Source organism: Tachyglossus aculeatus, chromosome 9, assembly GCF_015852505.1.
Source record: "Tachyglossus aculeatus isolate mTacAcu1 chromosome 9, mTacAcu1.pri, whole genome shotgun sequence".
Lineage (NCBI taxonomy): Eukaryota > Metazoa > Chordata > Mammalia > Monotremata > Tachyglossidae > Tachyglossus > Tachyglossus aculeatus.
In genome coordinates, this window is record NC_052074.1 from 58,868,474 (window position 1) to 58,895,689 (window position 27,216).

At 42.8% G+C, this 27,216-nt stretch overlaps 1 protein-coding gene across 1 annotated transcript in view; it reads left to right on the forward strand.

The window, feature by feature from the left end:
• AGPS (alkylglycerone phosphate synthase) overlaps positions 1–25,046 on the forward strand; it is a 112,609-nt gene extending 87,563 nt beyond the window's left edge. The window contains exons 18-20 of the mRNA XM_038750898.1: positions 3,634–3,733; positions 6,854–6,911; positions 20,878–25,046. Of these exons, the coding sequence (XP_038606826.1) occupies positions 3,634–3,733; positions 6,854–6,911; positions 20,878–20,999 (280 nt within the window). The 3' untranslated portion in view covers positions 21,000–25,046. The remainder of the gene's footprint in view (positions 1–3,633; positions 3,734–6,853; positions 6,912–20,877) is intronic.
• The last annotated feature ends 2,170 nt before the right edge of the window (positions 25,047–27,216 follow it).

Sequence of the window (27,216 nt, forward strand, 5' to 3'; positions counted from 1 at the left end):
GATGCAAATTTGTTAAATATATAATAAAAGGATAGAAAACCCAATGAGATGTTAGCTGGCTGATGGGATGGCCGTTAAGGTGGGGGATTGATGGAGGAATGGCTCTTGGAGAAAATAATTTTTTATGAGGCCTTTGAAGGTGGGAGAACATTTTGATCGATTCAAAGGAAGCAGAGCCCAGGCTTTGGAGTCAGAAGTCAGGGGTTCAAATCCCGGCTCCGCCGCTTGTCAGCTGTGGGACTTCGGGCAAGTCACTTCACTTCTCTGGGCTTCAGTTACCTCATCTGTAAAATGGGGTTCAAGATTGTGAGCCCCACATGGGACAACCCGATCACCTTGTATCCTCCCCAGTGCTTAGAACAGTGCTTTGCACGTAGTAAGCGTTTAACAGATACCACAATTATTATTATTAAAGGGGCCTGTAGTTCTGTGAAGGTGTGAACCATGGGTTGGAGGCAGTAGATTTGCAAGTCCAGTTTGGTTAGAAGATTTGAGGAGCAGTACGGCCTGCTGAATAGAGCACGGGCCTGAGAGTCTAAAGGACCTAGATTCTAATTTTGCCTCCACCACTTGTCTGTTTTGTGACCCCAAGGTCACAGAAGTGGGCAAGTCACTTCACATTTCTGTGCCTCTGTTCCCTCATTTGGAAAGTGGGGACTAAGACCGTGAGCCCCATATGAGACGGGGACTGTGTCCAACGTGATTTGCTTTGATTCACTCCAGCGCTTAGCGCAGTGCCTGGCACATAGTAAGTGCTTAAGAAATACCAGAATTATTATTATTATTAATAAGAAGAAGAAAAGGGAAAGATTGAAGGAGTGACTGCCAGGGAACCTGGATGATGAGGTGAGGAGTTTTTTTATGTAAACAGAAATGGGTATCCATTGATGGCTCTTGAGAAAGGGAATGATGTGTTTGAATGGTTTTTCGGAAAGAGATGAGCAGCTCTTGTGAAGATTTAGATTTAAGAGAGGAGAGACTTGAAGTGGAGCAACCCGTAAAGTAGTGACGAACATTTGAGCCAAGGTGGTGGTAGTAATAGGGGCTAGAGGGGTGGGTTCATGGAGAAGGAGAACCAGCAGCGGGGGCAGAGTAGCTGAACGTGAACAGTGAATAACAGAGAGGCCCACGTGGAAAGGTGTCTTTGGTATCTCCTCTTTGTGAGCAACACGCCCTACCAATTCCTGTCTTGAGTCCTTCCTCTTTATGGGAAATGCCTGCTACCTTAATCCCTGTTGTGTCCCGTGCTCCTTTGCCACTTTGCAAGCATTTCTCGGTCTGCTGAGCTAGGGGGTGGTGGTGAAATAGGTGACCTCTTTAGATCCCTTTCACTTCCCCTGACACACTTGAGAACTCTCGGAATATACGTTTCTAGTTTTCAACTTCCAATTGCTTCCCATGTTCCTTCCGCTGTATTTTCTAGATAAACCACTCGGTAAAAAACACCATTGAGATTTCTAAGCAGCCTCCAGAAAGCTAAATCCGCTCAGTCAGCGGCATGTATTGATTCCCCCATTGCATTCTGAGAACTGCTCCAGGCTTACTCTCTAGCCTGGGCTTCTTCATCCATACCACCAAAGCTGCTAGCTAGCTGGCCATGCTCATTGAGATTGGTTTTAGAATCCATGTTCTGTGCTGGCTTACCCTTTTTCACTGTCATGCTGACTCCTGCACCATCAAATCCTCCCTGACCTTCCATCTTTAATCAATCAATCATATTTATTGAGCTCTTAACCATACTCAGAGCACTGTACTAAGTGCTTGGGAGAGTCCAATATAACAGAGTTGGTCTTTAATAGTGGAAACTCCTTAGGTCTCTGGATGAGATTCCCCCCAGTGCAGCAGGCAAGACTGCAGTCTCATCATTTTCCTCACTTCATTGCTCAGCCTTGCCACTTCTGAGTATCAAGAATATCTCAGTGCTATGAAAAATTCCATTTTTCTAGGGCTGACTTCTCCCCATCCCTCCACAGCCTTACTGTTTGCCCCATCCGATTAAAAATGTCAACATCTCCTTCCTAAATCTGAGAAACTTGAAGCCATTTATTAGGATGGTTCCTCCTGGCGTGGCTAGTGCCTTGGTCAGAGGAAAAAATCCTGGGTTGGATGGAAAATAGCGATTTCCCGGTAAAGGCATTTTTTGTGTTCTTATCCATTTTGTTGCTGTAATTCACTGCTGCTTCCTGCACAGTATTTTAAATTAGGTGCTGCCATCAAGGAGCTCCCAGTTGAAAACTGTGCAGGGAAAGGGTCTACTCCCTACAGAAATTACTGAAGCTTTGCTTCCAAGGATCTTAATATGTTCACACATTCTCATTTGTCCTCACCAAAACCTCATGAGGAAGGGACGTATATTATTTTACAAATGAGAAGCAGTATGGTGTAGTGGATAGAGCCTGGGCCTGGAAGTGAAAAGTATCTAGATTCTAATCCTGGCTCTGCCACTTGTCCGCTGTGTGATCTTGGGCAAGTCGCTTCGCTTCTCTGTGCCTCAGTTGCCTCATTTGTAAAATGAGGATTAAGACTGTGAGTCCCTTGTGGGACAGGGACTGTGTCCAACATGATTTGCTTGCATCTACCCCGACCCTTTGTGCAGTGTCTGGTTCATAGTAAGTGCTTAACAAATACCATTAAAAAACGACAAGGAAACTGAGGCTCGGGGCACGATCCGAACAGAGTCTTCCTCCAGTAGTGGAGGTCCACGGATTGTCCAGCACTGTAACAGAGCTGAGTCAGTGGCTGAAGCAGGGTTTTTATTCCTCAGAGTGTACTTCTCCATAGTATTTTAGTTATGAAGAAAATTATTTCATGTCAGTTTACACCTACGCCATAGGAAATAGATTTTATTTACAGTGCAGCTATCACTGCCTCCTTTGGCCAAGAAGTAGGAAAACAGGAGACACAAAGCAGTGATGCTGCCAAGGACTGTTTTCTGGGCAAACAAATCCGCAGTCTTTTTACAAAAAAGCTCACAAGGAACTAACATCACAAACTTAGTGGTTTGGCGGGTAAACGTCAAGGATGTGCTGGGTTTCCTTTTATTTTTTCTCTCCAAGTTTGATGTTCCACATTTGTGTCTGGGCACGTGTGTTACACGCTTTTCTGGTTTCACGGTATCCTATGCGCTCTAGTAAAACCATCTATAGATATACTCAGATGACTAGGTACCAAAGAGCATCTAATAGCTCCTATTTCTTCTAAATTACAAAACTACTTTGATAAGAGCAGTGAAAATGCCAGTGCTGCTGATGGAAGGTGTAAAAGCTTTTGCTTTATTTCCCAGTAGAATCTTTAGTGCTGTGGGATTAAACAGAAAAGGGATGATTGAATGCGTCCCCAGTAATATTGACTAAAACTGCACTTAAATAAAAATAAGACCCCTTTCTCTCCTAATGCTTCCTCAATCCAGCTATTTTGGCAGGGGTTCCAAAGGGAGCTAATCCTGATTCTCTTAGATGGAAATAAAAAAATGCAATGGCAGAAAAGGAAATTGCATGAGGAATGAGAATATGGCCTGAACTGATCTTACAAATCTTATTAGTTCTAAGTACCTGGTAGTTGTATAGAATATAGTACTGCAATTTATGTGACACTGAGGCCTTCACTCTGGGTGTTTTTTGGTTTGTTTTTTAGGGTGACACAGACCTATGATGCAGGCGCATGCATCTACTTCTATTTTGCCTTTAACTACAGGGGAATCAGCGACCCATTGACCGTCTTTGAACAAACTGAGGTAATTCTGGGCAACTGTGTATGGATCTGACATTCTTATTCTCTTGAGTCAATTCGTAATACTCATCGATTAATTTTTTTGTGATTGTCAAGGCATACAGTGTTTGACTGCTAGCCAAAGGGACTCCGTAAACCCCATTTGCTCTGGTGTTCCAGTGTTTTGGCATGGTGCTGGAATTCATTATGAAGGAGGGCTGTCTCTCAGTTGCAAACCAGGCCTTCAGCCTGACTCTGAGTTGTTCCCTTTCACTTACCTCTTCTATATTGAAGTATGCCAGCGGCCTAGGACATCTTTTTGGCAATGAAATTCTCTTCAGATGATGGTTGTTGTTGACAACAGCCTGAGTTGCCATAATGCTGCTATTTTGACGCTTGAAGCAACATGGCCTAGTGGGTAGAACACGGGCAGGGAGTCTGAAGGACCTGGGTTCTAATCCTGGCACCACCATTTGTCTGCTCTGTGACCTTGGGCAAGTGACCTAACTTCTCTGGGCCTCAGTCACCTCATTTGTAAAATGGGGATAGAAATGTGAGCCCCATGTGCTACAGGGACCCTGATGACCTTGTATCTACCCCAGGGCTTAGAACACATAGTAAATGCTTAACAAAGGCAATTTTCCTGGTGAAGCTATATTCGAGATATTACGGTTCTCTGGTTTTCCATTTACCCCATCGCTCGTCCTCACTAGTCCCCCTATCCTCCTCCCTGGCAAAAAACTTGACCCTGTTCTGAGAATGCTAACTAATTAAGAGAGGTATTCTGCCTGCAGTATTCTGCATTGTACTGCTCTAAGTGCTTGGTAAGTACAATAGAAGCACAAGACACATTTCCTCTCTGCAAGGAGATTACACTCGAGGATGGAAGGCTGAGATGGAGACATACGCCAGTGGGAGGAAATATTTCCCTTCGAGAATTTGGGATTTCCTATTTGCTTAAAGAGGCAGTTGTCTAAATAGGGGTGGTTGCAATGGGTAATAGGTACTGCTTGAGCAATCGGCTTCTTTGAACCATTAACGATTTCCAATATTTATAATTCTTCATGGCACACTAAAAATACCCGGAAACAGATTTAGTAGATTTCAAATTAGCAATAGTACACTTTGGGAACTTTTCTTTGAAATGTTTACTTTTGAGGGAACATTTATTTGTAATTCCGTTGCTTCAAGGTAGAATATTATAGGCGAGGAACAAACCCCAAGAGAATCATAGACGGGTGGCCGAAATTTTCATCTTTCTACCTCTATGAAGCTTGTGCGCAGCCCACCCCAGAAACATGTGTGCCTGCCCTCTTCCCCAAGAAAGAAAATGTTCAAACTACTCTCTTTTTCCATTCCAGTGAAACATTATTTCAGAATTTATCCTGAGTCTCCTCCCTCCCACCCCTGTAATTAGAGCCCATTTCCTCTTCTGTTCTCAGAGGGAAAAATGGGATCTGGACAACCTCTTATGATATGTGGTTATTAAGTCACCCATTGGCCTTCTCTTCTCCCAGCTAAAATAATCCCAGTTCTTTTACCCTTAATCATGAGTTGTATTTTTACAGCCATTAATCAGTTGGGTTGGTCTGCTTTGGTTACATTCCAAAATTCTTGTAATATTCTTGGTACCCAGTTTGCACGCTATAACTTGGAGAGAACTTTGGAAAAACTCCTCATTAGCTACCTTCAGATACCCATCTATATTGCACGTTTTTACACACTCCCTTTTTGCTTAGTCATTAATCTGTCAATGTGTCAGCATCTTAAACCTCATTATTTGCCAAACTACTAGATAAAAGAACAGGCCCAGCATTCTGCGGCCTCTAGTACCTTGTTAATACAACCCTTTGCTCCATGGATAACACTGAGCCAAAACTTCACTGAAGAGCAAGCCATGCCTCCTCACTCTCTGACAATCATATAGGCATACGACCTCAAAGCAGAGTTGGATTTTGTTATCTCACTGTCATCCCCCAAAATTCAAACTCTTCCCAGACATCGGAACAGATGCATAAGAAAACACTGGATAGATTGGGTCGGAAAGATTAGCTGAGGCTCCGTAATTGCTGTTGATACCCAGAGATCATCCAGCAGTTAAAATTGGCCCTTAGGAACAGAAATCGGAGCTCATGACTCCGGTAGACCAGGCACGTCAAAGTCACTCCGGTGCAGTGGCCGCATTAGGTAAACATCTTTTTGCAGACCACACTTTAAAGTTTTAACCACAAAGTATCATCAGCCCCTGGTATGTTATGTTGAAGTGGAACAAAAGGAAGTCACAATGGAGTCTAGAGCTGTCTCTCTTTTCTCCCAGCGGATCAGATGCCAGGTTAATTGGTGGGACCTCCTTAGGGTCAGTGTTCCAAAACTAGGGACACAAAAATAATCAGTGGTATTGACTGAGCACTTACTGTGTGCAAAGCACACACACGCACGTGCACACACAGATTATTTCCTTTCAGTAGGACAGTGTGGCAACAGCAGCAACGGGAGAACGATTGACAGAGAGCACCTCTCTCCTATGTCCGCAAACTGGAGGGTGTGCATCTCCTGCAGGTGTATGTCAAGTAGATGGATGCTTGTTCCTGGAGCCAGAGGGACTTGTGTTCTCCCACATGTAGGTTCCGCAGTGGCTGCGGGCAGAGCATCTTCAGACCTGGAGACCCTGAAGAACAGCTGCATCACTCCTTTCAGCTTCGCCCAGAGTAATGATAATAATAACTATGGTACTTGTTAAGTGCTTTCTCTGTGCCAAGCACTGTTCTATGTGCTGGGGTAGATACAACTTAATCAGGCTGTCCCACATGGGGCTCACAGGTACAGAGAAGTTAAGTGACTTGCCCAAGGTCACACAGCATACATGTGGCAGAGCTGGGATTAGAACCCAGGTCCTTTTGACTCCTAGGCCCTAAGCCTGCAGAAGGGGAGCAGGCACTTGAGCTCCATCTTTTTTCTGCTGCTTCCCTGATGTAGCCAGCTGTCCTGTGCATGGCCCAGAACTCCCTGCAAGAGGCCCTGAATTTGACATGCCTGTCCTCAGTGTTTTTCTGAGAAGTGCACTTTTGGTTAAGGATTTTTTTTTTTCCTTTGTCATGCTTCCAGAGCGGTGTTAAATTAGTAACTGTTTTAATGTTTTCCTCAGGCAGCTGCGAGAGATGAAATCCTTGCCAATGGAGGGAGTCTGTCCCACCACCATGGAGGTATTGCTCGTGAACATATCTATTTTTAAAAAACAGTTAATTTGTTGTGCTCGAAAATGTTTTACTTCGTGTTGTGGTGCTTGGAGGCACAGTGGAGGTGAGACTGTGGGATTTTTTTGCATCCCTTCACATGCCTCTCTACTGCTGCTGCTCGGTGTCTCTCCCAAGTTCGAGATCCTTTTCTCTGGTGGCTCCATCTGAGCTCTAGGGAGTAGTTCGGCTCTGTAGCCCTTTGGGCTCGTGGCCTTCAATGAGGAACAAGAGCCACAGGGTGAGCTGAGAGGCCAGAGATGGTCATTGTGGCCCCCTTTCATTCATTCTTTCATTCAATCATATTTATTGACCGTCCCTTGTTTCTCAGCTGGTCTTTGCTTAGTGGAAGAAACCCCAGTGGAGGGCACTTACAATGAGACTGGAGCTGCAGTCCGTCAGAGCCAAAATTTGGGGTTTTTTGGGTGAAGGTTTATTTTTGAGGTAGCAACATCAAGACTTAGGTAGCAGGAACTGCATTTCAAAAGGCCACAAAACTTAAAATCAGCCAGCCTTCTGCAAATTTGGTGACTAGCAGGCCAACTGTTATTTGAAGGCTGCCTCCCTCATCCATTAATAATAGTAATGATGTTTTATTATTATTATTATTATACTTGTTGAATGCTTACGATGTGCCAAGCACTGTTCTGCGCTCTAGATAGATACAAGTTAATCATGTTGGACACGGTCCCTGTTTCACGTGGGGCTCACAGTCTATTCAAGAGGGAGTGGGATTGAATCCCATTTTACAGATAAAGTAACTGAGGCACAGTGAAGTGACTTGCCCAAGGCCACAGAGCAGATACATGGCAAAGATGGTATTAGCACCCAGTTCTTCTGACTCCAGGCCTGTGCTCTTTCCACTAGGCCACACTGCTCCTCGTTGATGTAATAGAATTAGTAGACATGATCCCTGTTCTTGAGGAGCCTACAGAGTCTAGCGGGGGAAGCAGATACTGAAATAACTAACCGCCATATCCAATTTCCTGCAGTATACCCTGTTACTTGTGCACTCACATATTGAAAGAAGTGCTACAGGAGGTTGTGAGTATGGAAATGAGGGATCCGTGCCAGGTGCTGGGGTGATGGTGGGGAGATAAGAGCAGGGAAGAGGAATAATGATTCAGGGCAGGTCTCCTAGAGGACATGACATTTCAGGAGGGCTTTGAAAATTGGGAGAGCAGTGGTCTGGCAAGTACGAAGGAGGAGGGAGGGAGGGAATCAGGAGGAAGGATGTGAACAAGGGGTCAGAGGCGGAAGAAACACATATCAAGAGGGCTACCTTGACAGGAACCAAGAGTTCGATCTGGGGTGTAGTGGGAGAAGGGAGGATAAGGAGAAGGGAGACAGCAGATGGAATGCCTTGAAGCCAGTGGTCAGAATTTTTGCTTGTCGTGGGAAGGAATAGCAGATTCCTCCCACTGAGGAGAAACTCTCACTTTTGGTTAGGTGTGTATACCTCACTGGCCGGGAGTCCTTACCTTTCTGGCCATTCCTCTGGGCTTGCTAGGCCGGGTCAGCCAGTGCCCAGGAAGACCTGGGCCGGCGCAGCTCTGGACCGAGGGCTGAGAAATCGGAGCCACTGTCCAGGCGAAAAACTATGCGATTGGGCTCTCCCTGCGGCTGCAATCTGGGCCTCTCCCTCCCTTCTCTCAGTCTTCCCACACGGCCAAACCATCTATGTGAGGAATCTTTCTTGCTTTCCTCCCACAAAGGATGCATTGCCAGCATTCTTTCAGACACAAAGGGGAGAACGGAGCCTCCCCCTTGTGGGGGGAAGGATTGTGAGGATAAACCACAGTCACCGAGAGCCGGGAAAGAGCTTCCGATAGCCACTGATTTCCACCTCCTTTCCCTCCCAATCTCTGAGTATAACTGCCTGATCTGATAAAAAAAAATTAAAGTATAAGCAGGACCCTAGGATATACTTCTGCTCTCTATTTTAAAATTGTGCTTGAAGGCTTATCATTTGTCTTTACAAAAAGTCAATCTCCATTATAATGATGGTATTTATTAAGCGCTTACTATGTGCAAAGCACTGTTCTAAGCGCTGGGGGGATACAAGGTAATCAGGTTGTCCCGCAGGGGACTCACAGTCTTAATCCCCATTTTACAGATGAGGGAACTGAGGCACAGAGAAGTTAAGTGACTTGCCCAAAGTCACACAGCTGACAATTGGTGGAGCCGGAATTTGAACCCATGACCTCTGACTCCAAAGCCCATGCTCTTTCCACTGAGCCACACTGCTTCTCTAATTATGACCTAGTAACCACAATTAAAAGGTTAAATTAAGTGGCTGAAATCTGTCGTGTGTATCGTGTGTAGAAACTGTTCTTTTAAGGAGATTACGGGGGAAGAAAGTGGAAATACTTTGCGTGACATGCTGTATGGGTATACAGTATAGGTCTGTGTGTCTAGCTGGGTATTAATCTCAATGACATTTATCTTCACAAGTGTGGAAATAAGAGATGATTCATTACTGACCAAGCTACAAGTACATTATTCCTCATCTCTTGACCAAAGATTAATGCCCAAAAGAAGATCTTTCATGTAGTAATATAAGGAATGTAATCAAAAAATATTTCACATTTACTGAGCCAAGTTAATAACTGAGCTGTGTTATTCCGAAACGTTTTTGGCTAAATTATCAAATGCTGTAAGACAATTGAAGGCTTAAATGAGCGCTGTCCTTGTATTCATTCATTCATTCAATCATTTATTGAGCGCTTACTGTGTGCAGAGCACTGTACTAAGCGCTTGGGAAGTACAAGTTGGCAACTTGTAGTATTCCCAAAACTCACTAGTAGTAAGCCACAGTGCACCAGCCAAAAACGATTCGTTCCCTTTAATAGAGCAGGAAGCCTTGAATTTCATGTCTGCTAGTTGTGGGCACAAAATAGGTGGTTCTTATGAAAGATCTGTGAAGTGTACTTCAGTGATTTCCACTGTGAATTATTTTCAGTCCAGTAAGTGTTGGTACGGACCTACAAAATATCAAAGAACTGCATAGGATAAACTGATTAATTTTATTGAATTATATTGACTTACTTGCCTTACCACTACATATTTCCCAAATAGATTTTAATAATAAATGATCCTTAAAATTGAAAAGGAATGAGGATTCAGCTTCATTCAACAAGAGCTGAGGTGATATTTAGAATTTGTATTGCTTTCCTTGGGTCTTGAATGGAATAGAAATGGTGAAAATACCACTCCAAGTCACTTTCATTTCTTTTTTAGAAAACATCCCTCCATTTACTGTAAATTGAAAGAATGAAAGTTTTCAACTTGGTCACTGTTTTGATAACTGTTTTTATTATGCCTGGGCCATAATCAACTTTTGCCTCTTATACCCCAACACAGTTTTACTGAGTTTAGATTCAAAGCATTTCCCGAGAGAGGAACATAAGTATTTATTTTCATTTACTTCGAAGCCCAGGAGATAAAGACTTGAAAAGGGTTTTTTTTTGCCCATTTAAGAAACTTAATAACAGGAATAGAAACTTGAATTGTAATTTATATACATTAAAATCTATGTAAAAATTTGAATACCTCTATCTGTTTAACTCTTTTTCCAACAGAGAGTCCAGAGTCTGTCTAATTAAAAATGCCAGTATCTTTCCTTTGTGATGCTGGAATGGGTGCCTAATGATGAAATGCGTGTGGATGACATAGTGCCTTTTATTGAGTATTTGTGCCATTTTCCAAATCTCTCTATCAACAATGCCATTACTTGTCTAATTCTTGATAACAGCTCTTAGAACAGTGCCTTGCACATAGTAAGCGCTTAATAAATGCTATCATTATTATAACTTAATTACTAAGTAGCAGTTAACTAGAGTGGTACCCATTTCTCCACCATGTGAATGCATTAGGCATTTCAGTTCTGTAGGTACAAAAAGGTACACATAGTCCCCTTCATTCTTCTCTTTCTAATACAGTCTGAGATTTAATGGACAGTCCCATCTGGAAATGTTCAGTGTATTTTTGTAAGTGATATGTAAGAAATAAATCAGTATAGGGTCCTTTGACCTAACTGTTGAGGAAATGGTTACAATTTATTTCCAAGTTATTACTACACTCTGGGGATAAGAGATTCACTAGTGGTCCATTAATACTTTATCAATCTGTGACCTGCAGTTATTCTCACTTACTAGAATAGGCTGTCCTCTTCAGTCTGTGCATAAGAGAAGTTATGGATTCCTGTCCCGGGATTGGATGTAAACTCCCATTTGGAGAATGTTTATATCAATGCATTTTCATTTTGTAACACCATTATGCAATAATACATTTACACACACCTCCACTGTAAAGTGCCGTTCATTTGGAACCTTCTTCAGAAATTAGGTTGCAATTCACCACCCACCGGTAAATCCTAAATATATTTTTGAGTAGCGGCTTCAGGTAAGTGAAGCAGAAACCTTTAAGTGCAGATTGGTAGACGATACGAATCGTCTGTATAAGCGAATTACACTGGTTAGGACTCATTTGTGCTTCTGAACTGGTTGCGTTCTAGATCCATGAAAAGAAATCACTGCTTTTAATTTGTGGCCCGATCTTTGACTGTGCACCATAAACTTACTAAGCGGAATTATCCCGATAGCATCCTCTTTATTTACCGACCTTCAGGTCCTGTCATGACACTCTCAGCACTGCTTTTGAGGGCTGGAGTGGAAGGGGTGGGGGTTGGGGGAATATTGATGCAATTTCTCTTGTAGTGTTTGCCCTGTAATTGTGATTAATAACAGTTGCTTTCGCTATCTGGAAACAGACAGGCTGGTTTGTCTGCGTACAATCACGCTGTGATAAATGGAGCTATTTTAACTCTGGTTTTGTGTATCAAAGAAAACAGATGTAGTCTGGGACTTGAGGCTATAGGAAATATAAAGCCTGCTTAACTTAATCTTCATAGTGCTTGTTTTTGTAAATGAAGAACCGGTCAGTTTAAATAAACTTTATTCTAGGAACATATTTATTTCAGTTAATGGGTAACTTTTTAATTGTAAGTTTTCTGAAACCTGACACAGAACTCCTTGCTTGGGAAATAAAAATCTTGACGGACTGTAAGTCAGCTACTAAAAATAATCCTTTCCTCGATTATATTAATTCAGACTCCAAACAAGTAGAGCCTTCAGGCCTCAGTTTTCACGGCTATTCCTAACATCCCTGTCTTTGACTAGAAAATGTGCAAGAGCCTTTTTTTTTTGACCTTGTTCTTTTCGCATGTGCTTTCTTTTTTAGGCTCTAGTGGAAATCTCAGGTCGGAAGTATCCTCTCTGTTGATCATTTTTCCAAACTAAAGAAAATGAAAACTTATTTAGACAAAAGTGAAAGGCCCAGTACATTGGAGACAGAGCCACTTAGTAAGAATCCGTACCTGAGTCTGTGGCAACGAAGAGCGTTGGCCTTTTCCAGTCCACCAACAGAAACACTAAAGGCAGGACAATACTTGACCAAGGAAGATTTTAAAAAGATTATCTCATTGTATATCCTCCTTGTATAGCCTAAGATTGTGCTTCACCTAAGAGCTTAGCACCTTCATTTCTGCCTTCAACCTGTTATATTTGCTCAAACACCGCTACTGCTAAAATGGCCAGAAAATTTAGCAAAGCAGATTATTTTTCCGTAGATTTTAGTCTCGCTGACCTGTCCATTCCCTCAGGTCTTGGTAAATTGATTTAATGTCAGGCATGATGTTTTAGCTGGATTTTTTGTTTTAAGTCCAAGCAGGGACTTAAGGGACTTGTATGGTTATCAACATACAAAATAGCAAATTTAAGAATATAGTAATGGCACCTGCTTTGAGCTAGATGCAGAGATATATATCTGATTCAGGCTTAAGAAAACACAACGCATCTAATCTATAACTGCTAAGGACAGTGCTCTGCACACAGTAAGTGTTGAATAAATACCATTGTGGTGATGAAAACAGGGCCGACTGCTACAGACGCGGGATTTTCCTTCCCCTCATTCTGAAATATTGTAATTACTCCTTTATAGGGGCCCCTTTATTAGAATGAGCCTACTTAGTATTGCTGCCCAATAATCAGCTGTGTGACCTATTGCTAGAGTAAAGTTTTAGTGCCTGATTAATGTCTAATCCCAGTACACAGTATTATGACAGGACTTTATTTCACATCTAGGCAGGGTTTACATGGCAGGCATTTCCCCAAGGAGACAAGACTGTTGTTTTGGCGTTAACTATTAGTCCCGCCTCCAAACTCACCCAGAGAACCCTGGCATTCAGCATATCCACCTAATTGACTGAACATTTTCAGCTCTTTTATCTTAGGGCCAATCTTTGGAGTCACTGAGTTCAGGAAGTCCCATAGGAGAGGAGAGCCAAAGTCACCCTTACCTCTGGGCATGAGCTGTCAATCAGTTGGGTCCCCCAGTCAGGAAACAAAGCGGGCATGAGGAGGATGATGGTATTTGTAAGTGCTTACTAGGTGCCAGGCACTGTACTAAGCGCTGGGGTGGGTACAAGCAAATCGAGTTGGGCGCAGTCCCTGTCCCACGTGGGGCTCGCAGTCTCAATCCCCATTTTATAGATGAGGGAACTAGGCCCAGAGAATAGTAATAATAATAATGATAGCATTTATTAAGCGCTTACTATGTGCAAAGCACTGTTCTAAGCGCTGGGGAGGTTACAAGGCAATCAGGTTGTCCCACAGGGGGCTCACAGTCTTAATCCCCATTTTACAGATGAGGGAACTGAGGCACAGAGAAGTTAAGTGACTTGCCCAAAGTCACACAGCTGACAAGTGGTGGAGCCGGGATTCGAACCCATGACCTCTGACTCCAAAGCCCGTGCTCTAGCCACTGCACCATGCTGCTTCTCTCATGATTAACTTCTACTACCTCAGGTTGTCCTCTCCCAAATCCTTAGCACGTTTATTTATTGACTTATTTACTGTCCTTATTTATTCAGCTATTCATCATTCCAAACCCTTTCTATTTGATCTTCCTTTTGCTCCCACTGTTTACATATAATCTGTGTGTACCTCTCTCCCCTTCTAGATTGAGGGCAGGGACCATGTCTCTGACTTCTTTTTGCACTTTCCTAAGTGCTTAGTAAAATGCTCTTCATACAGTAAATACTCAGTAAATACTTCTGATTGATTACACAAACCGGACATTATCAAACTTTGTTCAGGATTCAGTCAGAGGTATCGTAAGAAATGCAAGGGTAGAACATCTTTGAAGGCCTTCCTTGGGAACAGAAGGGAAGCTTAGAAGACTGGAGAGTCCAAAACTGTCTGATTACTTACACACGGTGTTAAATAAGTAGTTATCATTAATAATTACAGTCTAGCTGGGGAAGACTGATAATAACCATAATAATCGTAAGGATAGCGATGATGATAATAATAGTATTGAAGTGCTTACTATGTGCCAAACACTGTATTGTGTTCATCCCAGAGTGTAGCACAATTAGATCAGATGCATTTCCTCCCCCATTTGTGTATCGGAGCTTAAGAGGGAAGGAGACCACGTATTGAGTCCCCATTTTAAGGTGAGGAAATTCAGGCACAGATAAGTTGGCTTGCTTTTGAAGGCAGGCAACAGGCAGTCCAGGTCTCCTGACTTCCAGTCCTGTGCTCTTTCCACTAGGCCACACTGCTTTCCTATGTTCCTCATAGGGCCTTTACACCTCCCTCTGTTCCCAACTCCGGACTCTGAATCTGCATAGGCATGTATCAACCACAGGCATGTGAATGAACTGCAGTTTAAAGCATTTATATACAGGAATATAAATAACTAACGTGGATTTATTATTTTGTTTTAATTCACTCCTGTAATAGCTGTTGAAGAAAAGTTCATTTTAAAGGAACATTTTAAGTGTTGTTTTCACTTTACCAAAAAAAAAAAAGAAACAAACCCCAGCGTAAAAGTCCTAAAGCAGTATTATGGTACGTTTCCATTAATTACTTGGGTGGTGGGAGGGGAGGTTAGCGTGCCTCCGAAGTAAAGTTGAGGATACTTGCGTTCATTTGACATTCATTTTTTCTAAGGCGGTCTGCACAGCATTGAGGAGTACTTTGTTTTCTCTCTACATATTGGTCTTCAGCCTGGTGTGTGTTATTTGATGATAATAGAGCCACCCTTTGTACTTTGTTAGATCAGCAGGCGATCACTTATGCCTTTAGGAAGTGACTATTAAGTAGCAGAGCTAATATAACATAGATGCTTCTTAAAATTGGAGTCATTGATGAAGTAGCCTGGAATTCAGTGCTGGCTTCAGCTTCTTCTGAAGGCATCTTCTGTTTCACTTTTTCTGGGATATTTCTGCCATGTGCCACCTTTTGGTGCAGTGTTGACTCCAGGACCGTGGGCATCTGTTAATTTTCTGGGCAGTGTGTGATTTTTGTACCAAGCAATCCTTGGTACAAACCAAGACCAACAGGAAAACTGGACCTAATAGCACCCAATCAATACCGTTTATTAAGCCTTAACCTTGAGCACAACCAGCGCTTTGGGGAGCAGAATAGAAGAGATAAGATATGATCCTTGCCCCAAAAAGTTTAGGATCTCGCTGGAGGAGACATATATTCTCTTTAATTTCTCCTACCTGTAATTTACTCAATGGTTGAGGATATATATATATATGTGCTATTGGAGATCGTCTGTGAGTACTAACTGCCATTCTAAGAACTTAGAGGATATAAGGTGGGGAGATCAGTGATTGTCCCGGGAAGGCCTCCTGGAGAAGATGGGCTTTGAAGATGAGGAGAGTTAGTTAATGATTATATTTGTTAAGCGCTTACTATGTGATAAGCACTGGGGTAGATACAAGGTAATCAGGTTGCCCCACGTGGGGCTCACAGTCTTAATCCTCATTTTACAGATGAAGTTAAGTGACGTGCCCGAAGTCACACAGCTGACAAGTGGCGGAGCTGGGATTGGAACCCACGACCTCTGGTCTGTATCGGGTGTAAAGTGAGAGGGAGTTTCAGGCGAGACAGAAGAACAAGGCATAGTAAGTAGGTTAGCTAGAGAGGAATGGAGAATGTGAGCTGTGCTGCGGTGAGAGAAGAAAGTGGCTAAATGGGAAGGAGAGAGCCTTTTTGCCTCAAGCGGAAACTCCTGGGAGCCAGAGCGAAGTGGGTGACTGGGGGCTTTACTCATAGGCGGTTTTGAGGAGCGGTATAATTGTGCGTAGTGTCAGCGGTTGAAAAGTTTTCCACACAGCTGCGTGAAGAACGGACTGGATAGTAGAGAGATTCCAGGCCCGGAGACCAATGAGACAGCTGAATCAGTAGTCAAGCCAGGATATGATGTGTGCCTCAACCAGCGTAGTGACGGAGAGGGAAATGTGAATCCCGAATATGTTATGGAGGAAGAGCCGACAGGACTGGGTGACAGACTAAATATAAAGGTTGAAAGAGAAAGAGGATAAAGCCTTCAGCCTCCCCACCTCAGAAGCCAACAACCCAGGCATCCTCAACTGTGATGCGAAAGACTTGGTTAACTTGCAAAACAGGAGCAAGATTAGAGAAGCAGCATGGCTCAGTGGAAAGAGCACGGGCTTTGGAGTCAGAGGTCATGGGTTCGAATCCCACCTCTGCCACATGTCTGCTGTGTGACCTTGGGCAAGTCACTTCACTTCTCTGAGCCTCTGTGACCTCATCTGTAAAATGGGGATTAAGACTGTGAGCCCCACGTGGGACAACCTGATCACCTTGTATCCCCTCCCAGCGCTTAGAACAGTGCTCTGCACATAGTAAGCGCTTAACAAATGCCATTATTATTATTATTATTATTATTATTATTAAGATTCCATTTGGTACTTTGAGAGAAAACCCTGGCGATATGTTTTGGGTAAAATTTGGGCAGAGGTTATATCCATGTTCATCGGGGTTAAAAGCTTGGGGTCAGTTTTCAGATATCCGGTATGTCTTAGGGCATACACATAAGCTTTCGTTTGTACCATCTTTTTTCAGAGACCTCTAGAGAAATAGACCATTTTTTATTATTTGATCTGTAGCACAAAGCTCAGGGGTACATCTTTAATGAAATTATCCCCCCCATGCATTAAATTTGTTTTGTTCCATCTCATCCATATTTCATCACTGTAATAGTGTACACCTGAAGCTCGCTTTTTTTCCTACAACAAAAAAGAGTCAAGGTCACTCTATTCTCTTTTGAAGATACTTAATGAATTACCGATCAGTCAGTGGCATTTATTGAATGCTTACTGTGTGCAGAACACTCTACTAAGTGCTTGAGAAAATATAACACAGTAGAGTTGGTGGACACATTCCCTGCCAACAAGTAGTTTATGCCATATCGGGGAGCTCATCTTGTTTGTCCCAAGAAGCAGCTGAAAAGGAAATAGTTGTAAATTTTCAGGGTAGCTCTTACTCCGGCAACCAGCCCTATTCCCCACAGGTCCTTTCTCTTGGTGAAATACAGTCCAGGGACGATGAAATAAGGCTGAAAATACAAATTATGCAGACCTAAGCTGTTTGGGTTGTTCACGTGTTGTGTCCCTAGTTAGAGCATGAAAAATTTTTCATGAAAGTGTCTGCAACGAGTCATAAGGAGTTAAGAGTGCGGGGGAGAGTGTGTGTGTGTGTGTGTGTGTGTGTGTGTACGCACTTTGTGTGTGTGTGTTGGGGAGGGCTGAAAATACTTGAAATTGTACTTGTGCAAGTTTTTTTAATGCTATTTATAAAGCACTTATGTTAAGCACTGTTCTAAGTGCTAGAGTACATTCAAATTAATCAGATTGGACACAGTCCCTTTCCCATATGGGACTCACAATCTAAGTAGGAGGGAAAACAAGTGTGCTTGTATATTGTATTCATTCCATTCATTCAATATTGTACTCTCCTGAGTGCTTAGTACAGTGCTTTGCGTACAGTAAATCCTCAATAAACGTGATTGATTGATCTAGGGGGATAACGGCCCCTAAGAATTGATGATGGAAAATTCCACCCTTGCATATTGCGTATTTTTATTTTTAAATTTTTGTTAAGTAGTGCATGTTAAGTGCTTACTATGTGCCAGGCTCTGTACTAAGCACCGGAGGAGGTACAAGATAATCAAGTTGGACACAGTCCCTGTCCCAACTGGGGCTTGCAGCCTAAGTAGGAGGGAGAACAGGTATTGAATCCCCATTTTACAGATGAGGTAATGGAGGCTCAGAGAAGTTAGGTGACTTGCCCAGGGTTATGCAACAGACAGGAGGCGGAGCCAGGATTAGAACCCAGGTCTTCTGACTCCTAGGCCTGTGCTCTATCCACTAGGCCACGCTACTCTTCCTGCTGCTTTTCTACTGTGGTGTACTGGTCACTTTCCAAAGAATGATAAATGTCTGGCCCGCTTACTTTTATAATAATATAATAATGGCATTTATTAAGCGACTCTACTGACCATTTATTTAGTTTCTAAGGTGAACAGGCAGATTAGGGTAGGAGAAGGAAGTATTCCACCTGGGCTGGGGATACTCGTTGCGAGAAAAACCCTGCCGAAGGTAAGGCTTGCTTCGCAACAGAACACAATAGATCAGAATTTTTCCCACTTTCTAGCTTTCTTATCAGGTTTATTTTCCAATAGCTTGTGCAGTCGAGAGCACAGAAAACATAAGTTTGGCTTATCCCTTCCACAGGAAAAAAGCCTCGGTGTGACACCCCAGATCAAAATCAGTTATCCACAGTAGCAGGAGCTCACCACCCTTGCCTTCGAGGGGTTAAAAATATTCCATCAAATATGTTCATGAAGGACCATGGCTCTGCCTGCTGTAGAGCTTTTTTTTTTTTTTTAAAACTTTCTAGTTCACTAATCAAATGTATGTTAGATTTATTATTGTAAAAGTATAAACCATAGAAAATTTGACAAGATAGATGTGTAAATTATCACTCTGACAGAACTAATGATGCACTCCAAGCACCTTCTGTTTTCCAGCACTTGGCGAGCGACTTCATTAAATATGCAATGGCTGCTGGGTGGCTTCTCAGACGTTAGTTCAGTTCCTCGTGGAATTGCATTATTACTGGAGGTGGAAAAGCAGGCAGACGAGCTAGCTGTTGGGCATCCTGCTGAGGTTCTAATGTGCTCCATCTTGTTGGAGCAGTTGTTTGCAGCCTTTTCAGGACAATTACATCCATAACCACGGGACACGTTCAGTGAAACTATATTACAGATAACAGTTGACAGTGCCACTGCCTGTGTTCCCCACCTTCCCGGCAGTAAGCCGCCCGACTTGTCAGTGGCTTGAAGCGACTGGGCCTGGCCCACCCCACGGCAGCCGAAAAACATATTTCTACGAACATAACGAGATACGCGAGGAAATCTCCAAACAACTGCTTGGTTACTTTTCCTAAAAGAGCATTTCAGGGACTGGTTCATTTACGGGGAGGCGTAGAGGACGGCTGGGAAGTAATTTAGAGGAGACGCGATAACAGTTATACTTGGACTCGTTTTAGAACGTGTGCATTGAAGAATTTTTTTTCCTTAACTGATTTTAAAGGTTTTCTTCTGTTGTTCCTTCTTTCCCCCCCCAATTCGGCACCACTGATGCGCTCTATCCCTCAGAGGTATCAACAAAAACATTCCGCTTTGCTGGGGTGTTCCTGTCGTTTATTATTCTGACGACCATTTGATGGTTACCCAGAGAGTGGGTCACAAAAGACCATTTCGAGTTTAACTTCCACCGGTATTTAAGGTTTCTGAAAAGCAGATGCTGCTGTGAATCACCTCATCCTAATGAATGGGTTTGCATTTTAAGATGACAAGTCTAAGACTCTGCCGTCTTCCAGTGAATGGATGGTCACCATTTTGATTCCCCTATTAAATCAGTGTTGATGATTTGGGTTTAATTAATGACCATTTGTGGAAATTGACCATTTAAATTCAATCATTAGAATAATTAAGTTTACTTGAGAAATGTTTGAAGTATACTTGGTACTTTAAGCTGGAAGAGTCCCCTATCGACCGTGGCTTCAGTTTAGAGCTATGGCAACTACTTTGCTTTTTGACATTGAAATTAGACAATCCCTCTTTAGCAGGAGGATGAATAGGGCCTACAAGTTTGCAATACCATAAAAATTAAAGATGAAAGTATCTGCTTCAACTTTTAAGAGATTTTAATTTATTTGGAAAATAAAGTTTAGGTTAATTTTCTCCTGCGCTTCTGGATTTTTTTTCATCTTTTTCATTCTTACACTATGTTAGCAAGACTTTAGAAAGAGGAGGAAAGGAAGATTTTTACCCTGAGAAAATGAATAGTATTGAATAGTATTGAATTGATTTATTTTCCAGAGTTGGATTGTTGTAGTACAAGGAAATTAGATGTTTATTTTTCAAGACCATTGAAGTCTGCCTTTCAGGTGTGTGCTGCTTAAGTGAGACACAAAAATGTAATTCCAAGTTTTCAAGCTTAAGTGTCATGAAAAGAAAATTAAACTAGATTGGCAGAAATAATTTTTTTTCTAAAACAAGTACACATGATGTTTTAAATTGTACATTCTAAAACCATTTTTCTCCTAGAATATGTAAAAACCCAAGAGCTTTGGCTTCAGAAATTTCAGTGTAAAGTCACAGCAAGCTAGTTCCCAAGCAACATGACTTTCTCAGTTCAATCAGTTAGTTTAAGTAATTTTCTTTTAAGTCGGGGCTGGTTTTTTTGGAAATGCAAGCACTTCCCATTTTGTTATTTGTAAAATGGCCCTTAATCTTGGCCTAAGCTTCATCTCCTTCCCAGAGTTTGCAAAGAAAGGAGACAGTGTGGAACACAGCCTTCCTCTGGGAATGCACTGAGCTTAATGAGCTTGATAGTCTGGTGGGCTCAATAAATCAAATAAAGCAAAACATTTCTCATTTTTGAATAAAAGCATTTATCACACAGTGTTTGCTCATTCATGGTCACAAGATTGATTGGCTCCCAGCATCACGCTGTATATTGAAGCATTTTTTGATTTTGTTTTTTCAGTGGGCAAGTTGCGGAAACAGTGGCTGAAGGAAAGTATCTCGGACGTCGGCTTCGGAATGCTGAAGTCTGTCAAAGAGTACGTGGACCCCAAGAATATCTTTGGAAACAGGAACCTTTTATAAATCCACTGCAATCTGATGTCCTGAAACCTTTCCAAATCTGTTTTTTAGTCTACTGCTGTACGGTTATCCCAGTAAGCAAATATATCATGGACTGTATTTTGGGTATTTTTCTTTGTTTTTTGAGAAAAAAAAAAGGCTGCTTTCATGCTTTGTTTTTACTCTCAATGCATATGTGCATTGTTGGCTGGCAGTGTTGCTGAATTTCTTCCAGAATGCACCAGTGAGGCACGGGTCAGATCTGCTTCCCGTCAGCCAGGAGATGATAGAAGTCGCTCTGAGTTGGGCAGCCTGGAGCTGGGAGCTGGGAATTTCTGGGAAAGGGGCAGCCAGGAATAGGGGACCAAAGGGCGAGCATTGGAGTAGTCTCTCCCTGAGACGGGTGCCTCTCCAGCCTCCTTTTGCCAAGAAAAAAAGTTTCTGGGAAGCAGGAGATGAGAGATAAGGTGCCATCAAGGGGATGATTGAGGTGGGAGAAAGGTTGGGAAAGAAGGTGAGGGGCTGGAGTCAGGTTGGCCTAGGAGCAGTGGTCTTTCATAAAGAAACACCCAGTTCTCTAAGGGGCTTAGCTCCGCATTGGTTAGGATTTTTAGAATTATTTTGAAGGACAATGAATTGCTACAGAAATGATACCATTATTCTGCATTGTTTTCTGCTCTGTATGCTGCCGTTCATGCTGAGGTCTGAGTTGTATTTGTATTGCTGGGATAATCTGCTGTACTATCCTGGTTTATTCATCACACATTTTGTACAGATAAAGCTGACTTTTTTTCTCATACTATATGTAAAGAACAGGTTTCACGTAAAACAAATCCCCATTCCACCCCTTCCCCCAGCCATGGTCCTCATGTATCTGATTTCACTTTTTCGTTGCTGAAACACCACGGATGTTTAAAAAAAAAAAAGAAAGGCTAAATTTTATGTCTTCAGCAGTATGAGTGGTTTGGCTACTGAAACAAATGCTGTCCTAAGCTTTACCCAGCACTGTTTGTGAAAGTTTCCACAATTTTAGTGCTGAAGTCTTTTTATTAGTCTAAAGCGGAAACCTTCAGTTTTGGATGAATATTTGTTTTTAACAATGACCTGATGTCTTTCTGGATTATTGACTTAACTGAAAAAAGCAGTAACCACAAGTGTAACGTTGAAATTCATATGCCAGAATGAAAGATCTGAACCTTCATCTTTCTTAAATAGTAAGTAGAGTACCACTAATCACATTTAATCAACCTTTCTGCATTTAAACCTGGATCTTTAAAGCGAAATGAAAACTTTGAATCACTGTCTGTCAGTTCACAAGTCACATTTTGAGGTGGATTCTTTTCGTAATGCAAATTACCTGAACTTTTTATATTTTTTTTAAATATTAGTATCAGATCAGATATAGCAACTCTAAGGGCAGACTATCCTTTAAAAGGACATACTGTCTGTCTATGTAGTATCAGTTCCAAAGTGTGTTTGGGGCAGTTTGATACCTTTTATATCTGAAATAAATCCAGAAAAGTTAAAATTTTAATTTGAAGGTACTATTTTTAAGATTTCAAAATGACTGCTGATTTTTAGGGTAATGAAAATTGGCACAAAATCAATTATAAATCTGTAAACAAGCTAACTCACTGTCGTGTCATGGAAACACAACCAATGCCGCTTTATTATAAACTGCCTTCCGTCATTGGCTCTGCTTAAAAATGACTGCAAAATGATCATAAGACTTTGCTTGAGGCCCCTGGGTTTTGAGCCAGTTGATGAAGAAAATCACCTTCCAACCATAAAAATCAATGTCAATTCACGACGATGCCAAATTCAAATCCTTCTCTAATCTGTGGATCGAAATTAATATGGCATTAATACCCTTAGCGTACATGTGCGTGTGTGTCAGAGAAAGAGTCCCACATTAGATTTCAGTTTTATCCAGATTCTGGTGTCGTAGGTTAATCAATTCCCTTCCACTGCCTGCATTTACAGTTGATTCATTCCCAGAGAATTCCTGTACTGACACCCTCAGAAATCCACACTTGGCATTAGGAAACGCTGGGTTTTAGCTCTGCAGGGTTAAGTACCCCTTTGTCACCACGAACTTTATGGAAGCCCTTGATTTATGTCTCCATGGTTCTTTCTGTGTGCACTGGGTTGATCAGCCCCTTGTCTACTTAGAAGCAAGGTTTCTATAGTTTAATTTTGAAATCCCTCATCTTAAAGTGGTATTGGTACTCCAGCCTGCCTGTTACATTACCACCCCTCTTCTTTCCTCACACTGTGCTGTTTGCCTCACCTCAGTATATGCTGAGGACCTGTGGAAGAGTAAATCTGTGGAGAAATAGGCCTGGGGCACTCTTTCCCTATGCCTCTTAACCCGGAAGTATTGGTCTGTTACCGAAACAGAGTGCGAGTTGAAAGGCAGAAGGGTGCAGTGTCCGTGGGGCCTTTTAAACCCATTGAGGTTTGATTTATGTTACGTAATGGGAGCTCACTAGCCCTTCTGACTTCCTCCCCAGACACTTTTTACCGAGCCGTGCTTCTGGGACTCTGGTGATCTTATTTGGAGGGTGAAGGAGCTGCCTTTTTGTGTGTTGTGTGTGGAGACAGAACAGCAGCACAGTTTGCCTGATAGTGAGCCGAACGACGCTATACAGTCAGAGGACTCCCAGTAGTAGCGTTCATTCACATTTAGAGAAAGATGCCCCTCTCCACCCCCTTTTTTTTTTTCAGCATGGTAGGTACGCTAAAATTTCTCCACAATTATTTGGGGCATGGTTCACAACACATTTTTAGGGGGTCAAAGTGAAGACACCACGGGCTTTGGATTGCTTTATGGAACTGGGCAGGAGAACTAGGGTTAAACACCCATTGTTTTTCCAAGCAGTTGGCTTGTTTCCCCACAAAAGACTAAGAACGATGTATGTGCCATTTAAGGGATTCGAAGCACACGTATTCTTTCTTAGTGGGTATCGTCAAGAGGACCAAGTACTCAGACAAGGCACTTGTTAGGGTAGGTTGAGAGCTGCTAAAACGAGCGTACACTTAATTGTCTCTGAAGAATTCTCAGTCTGAGCAGTGCTCAGTGTCCTCCATGGCCTTCTCCTTCCCACTCTTTGGGTTGAGAGCTGCTAAAACGAGCGTACACTTAATTGTCTCTGAAGAATTCTCAGTCTGAGCAGTGCTCAGTGTCCTCCGTGGCCGTCTCCTTCCCACTCTCTGGCCTCAGTCTGCCCTTCCCCCTACTTGGCAAGACAGTTACTGAAGCCATATCTCAAACTCCGTTTGCATTCTGCGTCACTGTGGAAGAGCAGCTTGCCAGGTGTGAAGTCAAGTTAGGGAAAACAGTGACTTCCCAGCAGCTGATTTTCTCCTGGGCTTCTCCAATAAAAGCTGAATGCGGAGGAAGGCAAGCGTTTGTTTCAGGACAGCCAGCAAATTCACTGGAAGGGCTACTGTGGAGATTCGCCGTAATTCAGAGCAACTCCAACCTCCTCTCTTTTCTCCCCTTAGAAACTTTGCTTTTTTTTCTTCAAAAGTTGCAAATGCAGAGGGGAAGTAATAGCATTTATTAAGTGTTTTACTGGATGCAAAGCACAGTACTAAACACTGAGAGAGAAATCCAGGTGGGAATTAGACAGGGTACCAGTCCCTCCAGGGCTCACAAGCTAAGAGGAAGCCACAGAGCACGTTAGGGGATGGAAAGCAGAAGGAACAGGTCACCTTTAGCTCTGTAGATATCATGGGCTTGGCTTGGCTGACCACACGTGTCATTTACTGTCTCAAAGCTGCAGTGGAGACAAGGCACCAAATTGATGGCTCTTCCATAGTTGCATTAATTTAAATTGTGCAGTAAAGAGAGACATATACATTAGCACTGAAATCCAGAATGTGTAAAAGGTTTTCCTCAAACTGTCTTGAAACTTAGTGTCTGATATCAAGGATGTAAGTTACTTAGCTTTCTGCTATCTAAACCTAACAGTGTTTGTCTTAGTGTGAGATTAACTGTAAAACTACAATTGTAATGTTCAGAGATTATAGAACTTATATTATTAATAAAAAGAAAACAGGCCTAAAGAATTGGATGTTGTGCTTTATGAGTTATAAGTCTTTATGGAGGTGCCGGGTTGCTTTTTCCATTTCCCTCTGAATGGGAAAATGAGGAATGAAAAATATTTGGTTACTATTTTAATTAGGATATCTAATTAAATGTATAGGCTAAATTGCGTAAAGGGATTGGGCCTGGCTCTTGTCGTTAACAGTGAAACTTCATCGATATTTTCTTTGTAGGATCCAAGTTTCAAACGAGAGCAGAACCTTAGAACCAACATCCTGTGGGTCTGAGTGATTCACTTTGCCCCCTGTGGCTGTCAACCCCAGCCCATCTTCAGAGAACAATTTCTCACTGCTCCCCACTCTGCGCCACAGGTAGATTTACAGCAAGAAGCTTATGAAGGAAACGTTAACCCAAAACTTTGACAAGGCATCTTCTCACCTATCCCATGGTGAAAATGATACCTGAGTCTGTTCCCGCAACAAACTGTCATCAAACTATGTCTATTCTAATGAGAAGCAGAACTCTCCCCGGCTTTAAGCCTTATTGAAAGCTTCTCTTCTCCTCCAAGAGGCTATCCTTGACTAAGCCTTCCTTTCGTCTTTTCCCACTCTCTGCTCTCACCTTGACTTGCTCCCTTTATTCATCCCCCTTTCCAGCCCCACAGCACTTGGGTACGTATCTGTAATTTTATTTATTTACATGAATGCCCGTCTCCCCCTCCACACTGTAAGCTCATTGTGGGTAGGGAATGTGTCCGTTATATTGTTATGTTGTACTCTCCGATGCGCTTAGTACAGTGTTCTGCACACAGCGCTCAGTAAATACAATTGACTGACTCGTGCCATCTGCTTCTCCCTCCCTCTTCCTCTGCGTAATAGGCAGTGGCATAGCTAAGGGCAGGGCTCTTATGGAAGCAGGAAAGGTCGCACTCATGGATAAGTGGAAATGAGCTGAAATCACCCCACCACCAAGAAGCCGTCTTCTCATTGCCGAGATTCAGCTGGAGACAGAGACCTGGTGAGTCTCCTTTGGTCTTTACCCGGACCTGTTGGTACCCCGTGACGAGCAAAGCCGTGGCCCGGTTTGTTCACCGGCTCGCTCGCGGGCATCCGTGTGTGTGCCAAACCATCCGCATAGACAAGTGTGCACATGGCTTGGCCTGAACCAAAACCACGAAGTAGGTGGGTAGGGAAATGCTTGGTAATAGAATCCCCAGTCAGTGAGCAGAACACTATTTTGTAAACTCCAGAGCAGGATGTGGTCTAGTGCTCTGGCTCAGAGAAAACATATCCCTCCACTGCTAAAAGCTTCTGGCCCATTTTAAACATTATTCCTCCCGTGACAGGGGAGGAATAATGCCCAACTCAGCTCTTGGATGATCAGAATACTATTGAAGTCCAAGGAGCTAAATGGCAGCTTCCTCAGTTGAGTGAGATTGTGAAGGCTGAGGCATCGGTCCATCTGGAGTGCTGGTCTTCCAGTGACAGGCTCCCACTGGGACACCTGTCGCTCCTATCCCGGGAATGCCGGGGAAGCGCACCAACCTGCACCGTTGCTCTCCAGTGAGCCGCGACTCCACCGCTTTCCGGGGATCGGGAAGGGACAGGCGTTACGACCTACCTTTATTCCTGTTCTCGATGGTGGTGACGGCAGGAAGGATTTCCCGATGCGAAGTGCGCTAGCCCTAGGAGCCAGGAAATCCTGCTGGCCCAGTGCCTGGGGGTTACAAGCCCCTCCTTTTTCACGTCCTGAAAAGCCAAATTGTACATACACCGCCCCCTCCACTACCACCACCACCAAATACCTAGCACCTGGGTAAATAAATTGTGGCAGAATAAAGGCTGGGCTTTTTCCAAAATGGAATCTGGAAAACATTTGCTTTGGGGCGGAAAACATTATCCTCACGGAGGCTTTTAAAGAGTTGTTTAGTTTAGAGGCAGTTGGCTAAAATGAGGCTGGAATCGTGCAAACAAACACATTCTAAAATCCCATTTCCTTCCCAGTGCAGCGAGGCTCGAGAGACAGAGGGTGAGGTGTACGGAGGAGTTTGGATTGGATGAAAATGGATAAAGTCATCCCCAGCCACCCCCATGTTTAGCACACCCACTGTGAGAGCTTCTTGGAAAGTACATTAATAAGCAGCATCTTAGCTTGGAGAGCCAATTTGGAGTGGCATCATATGTCTGAAAG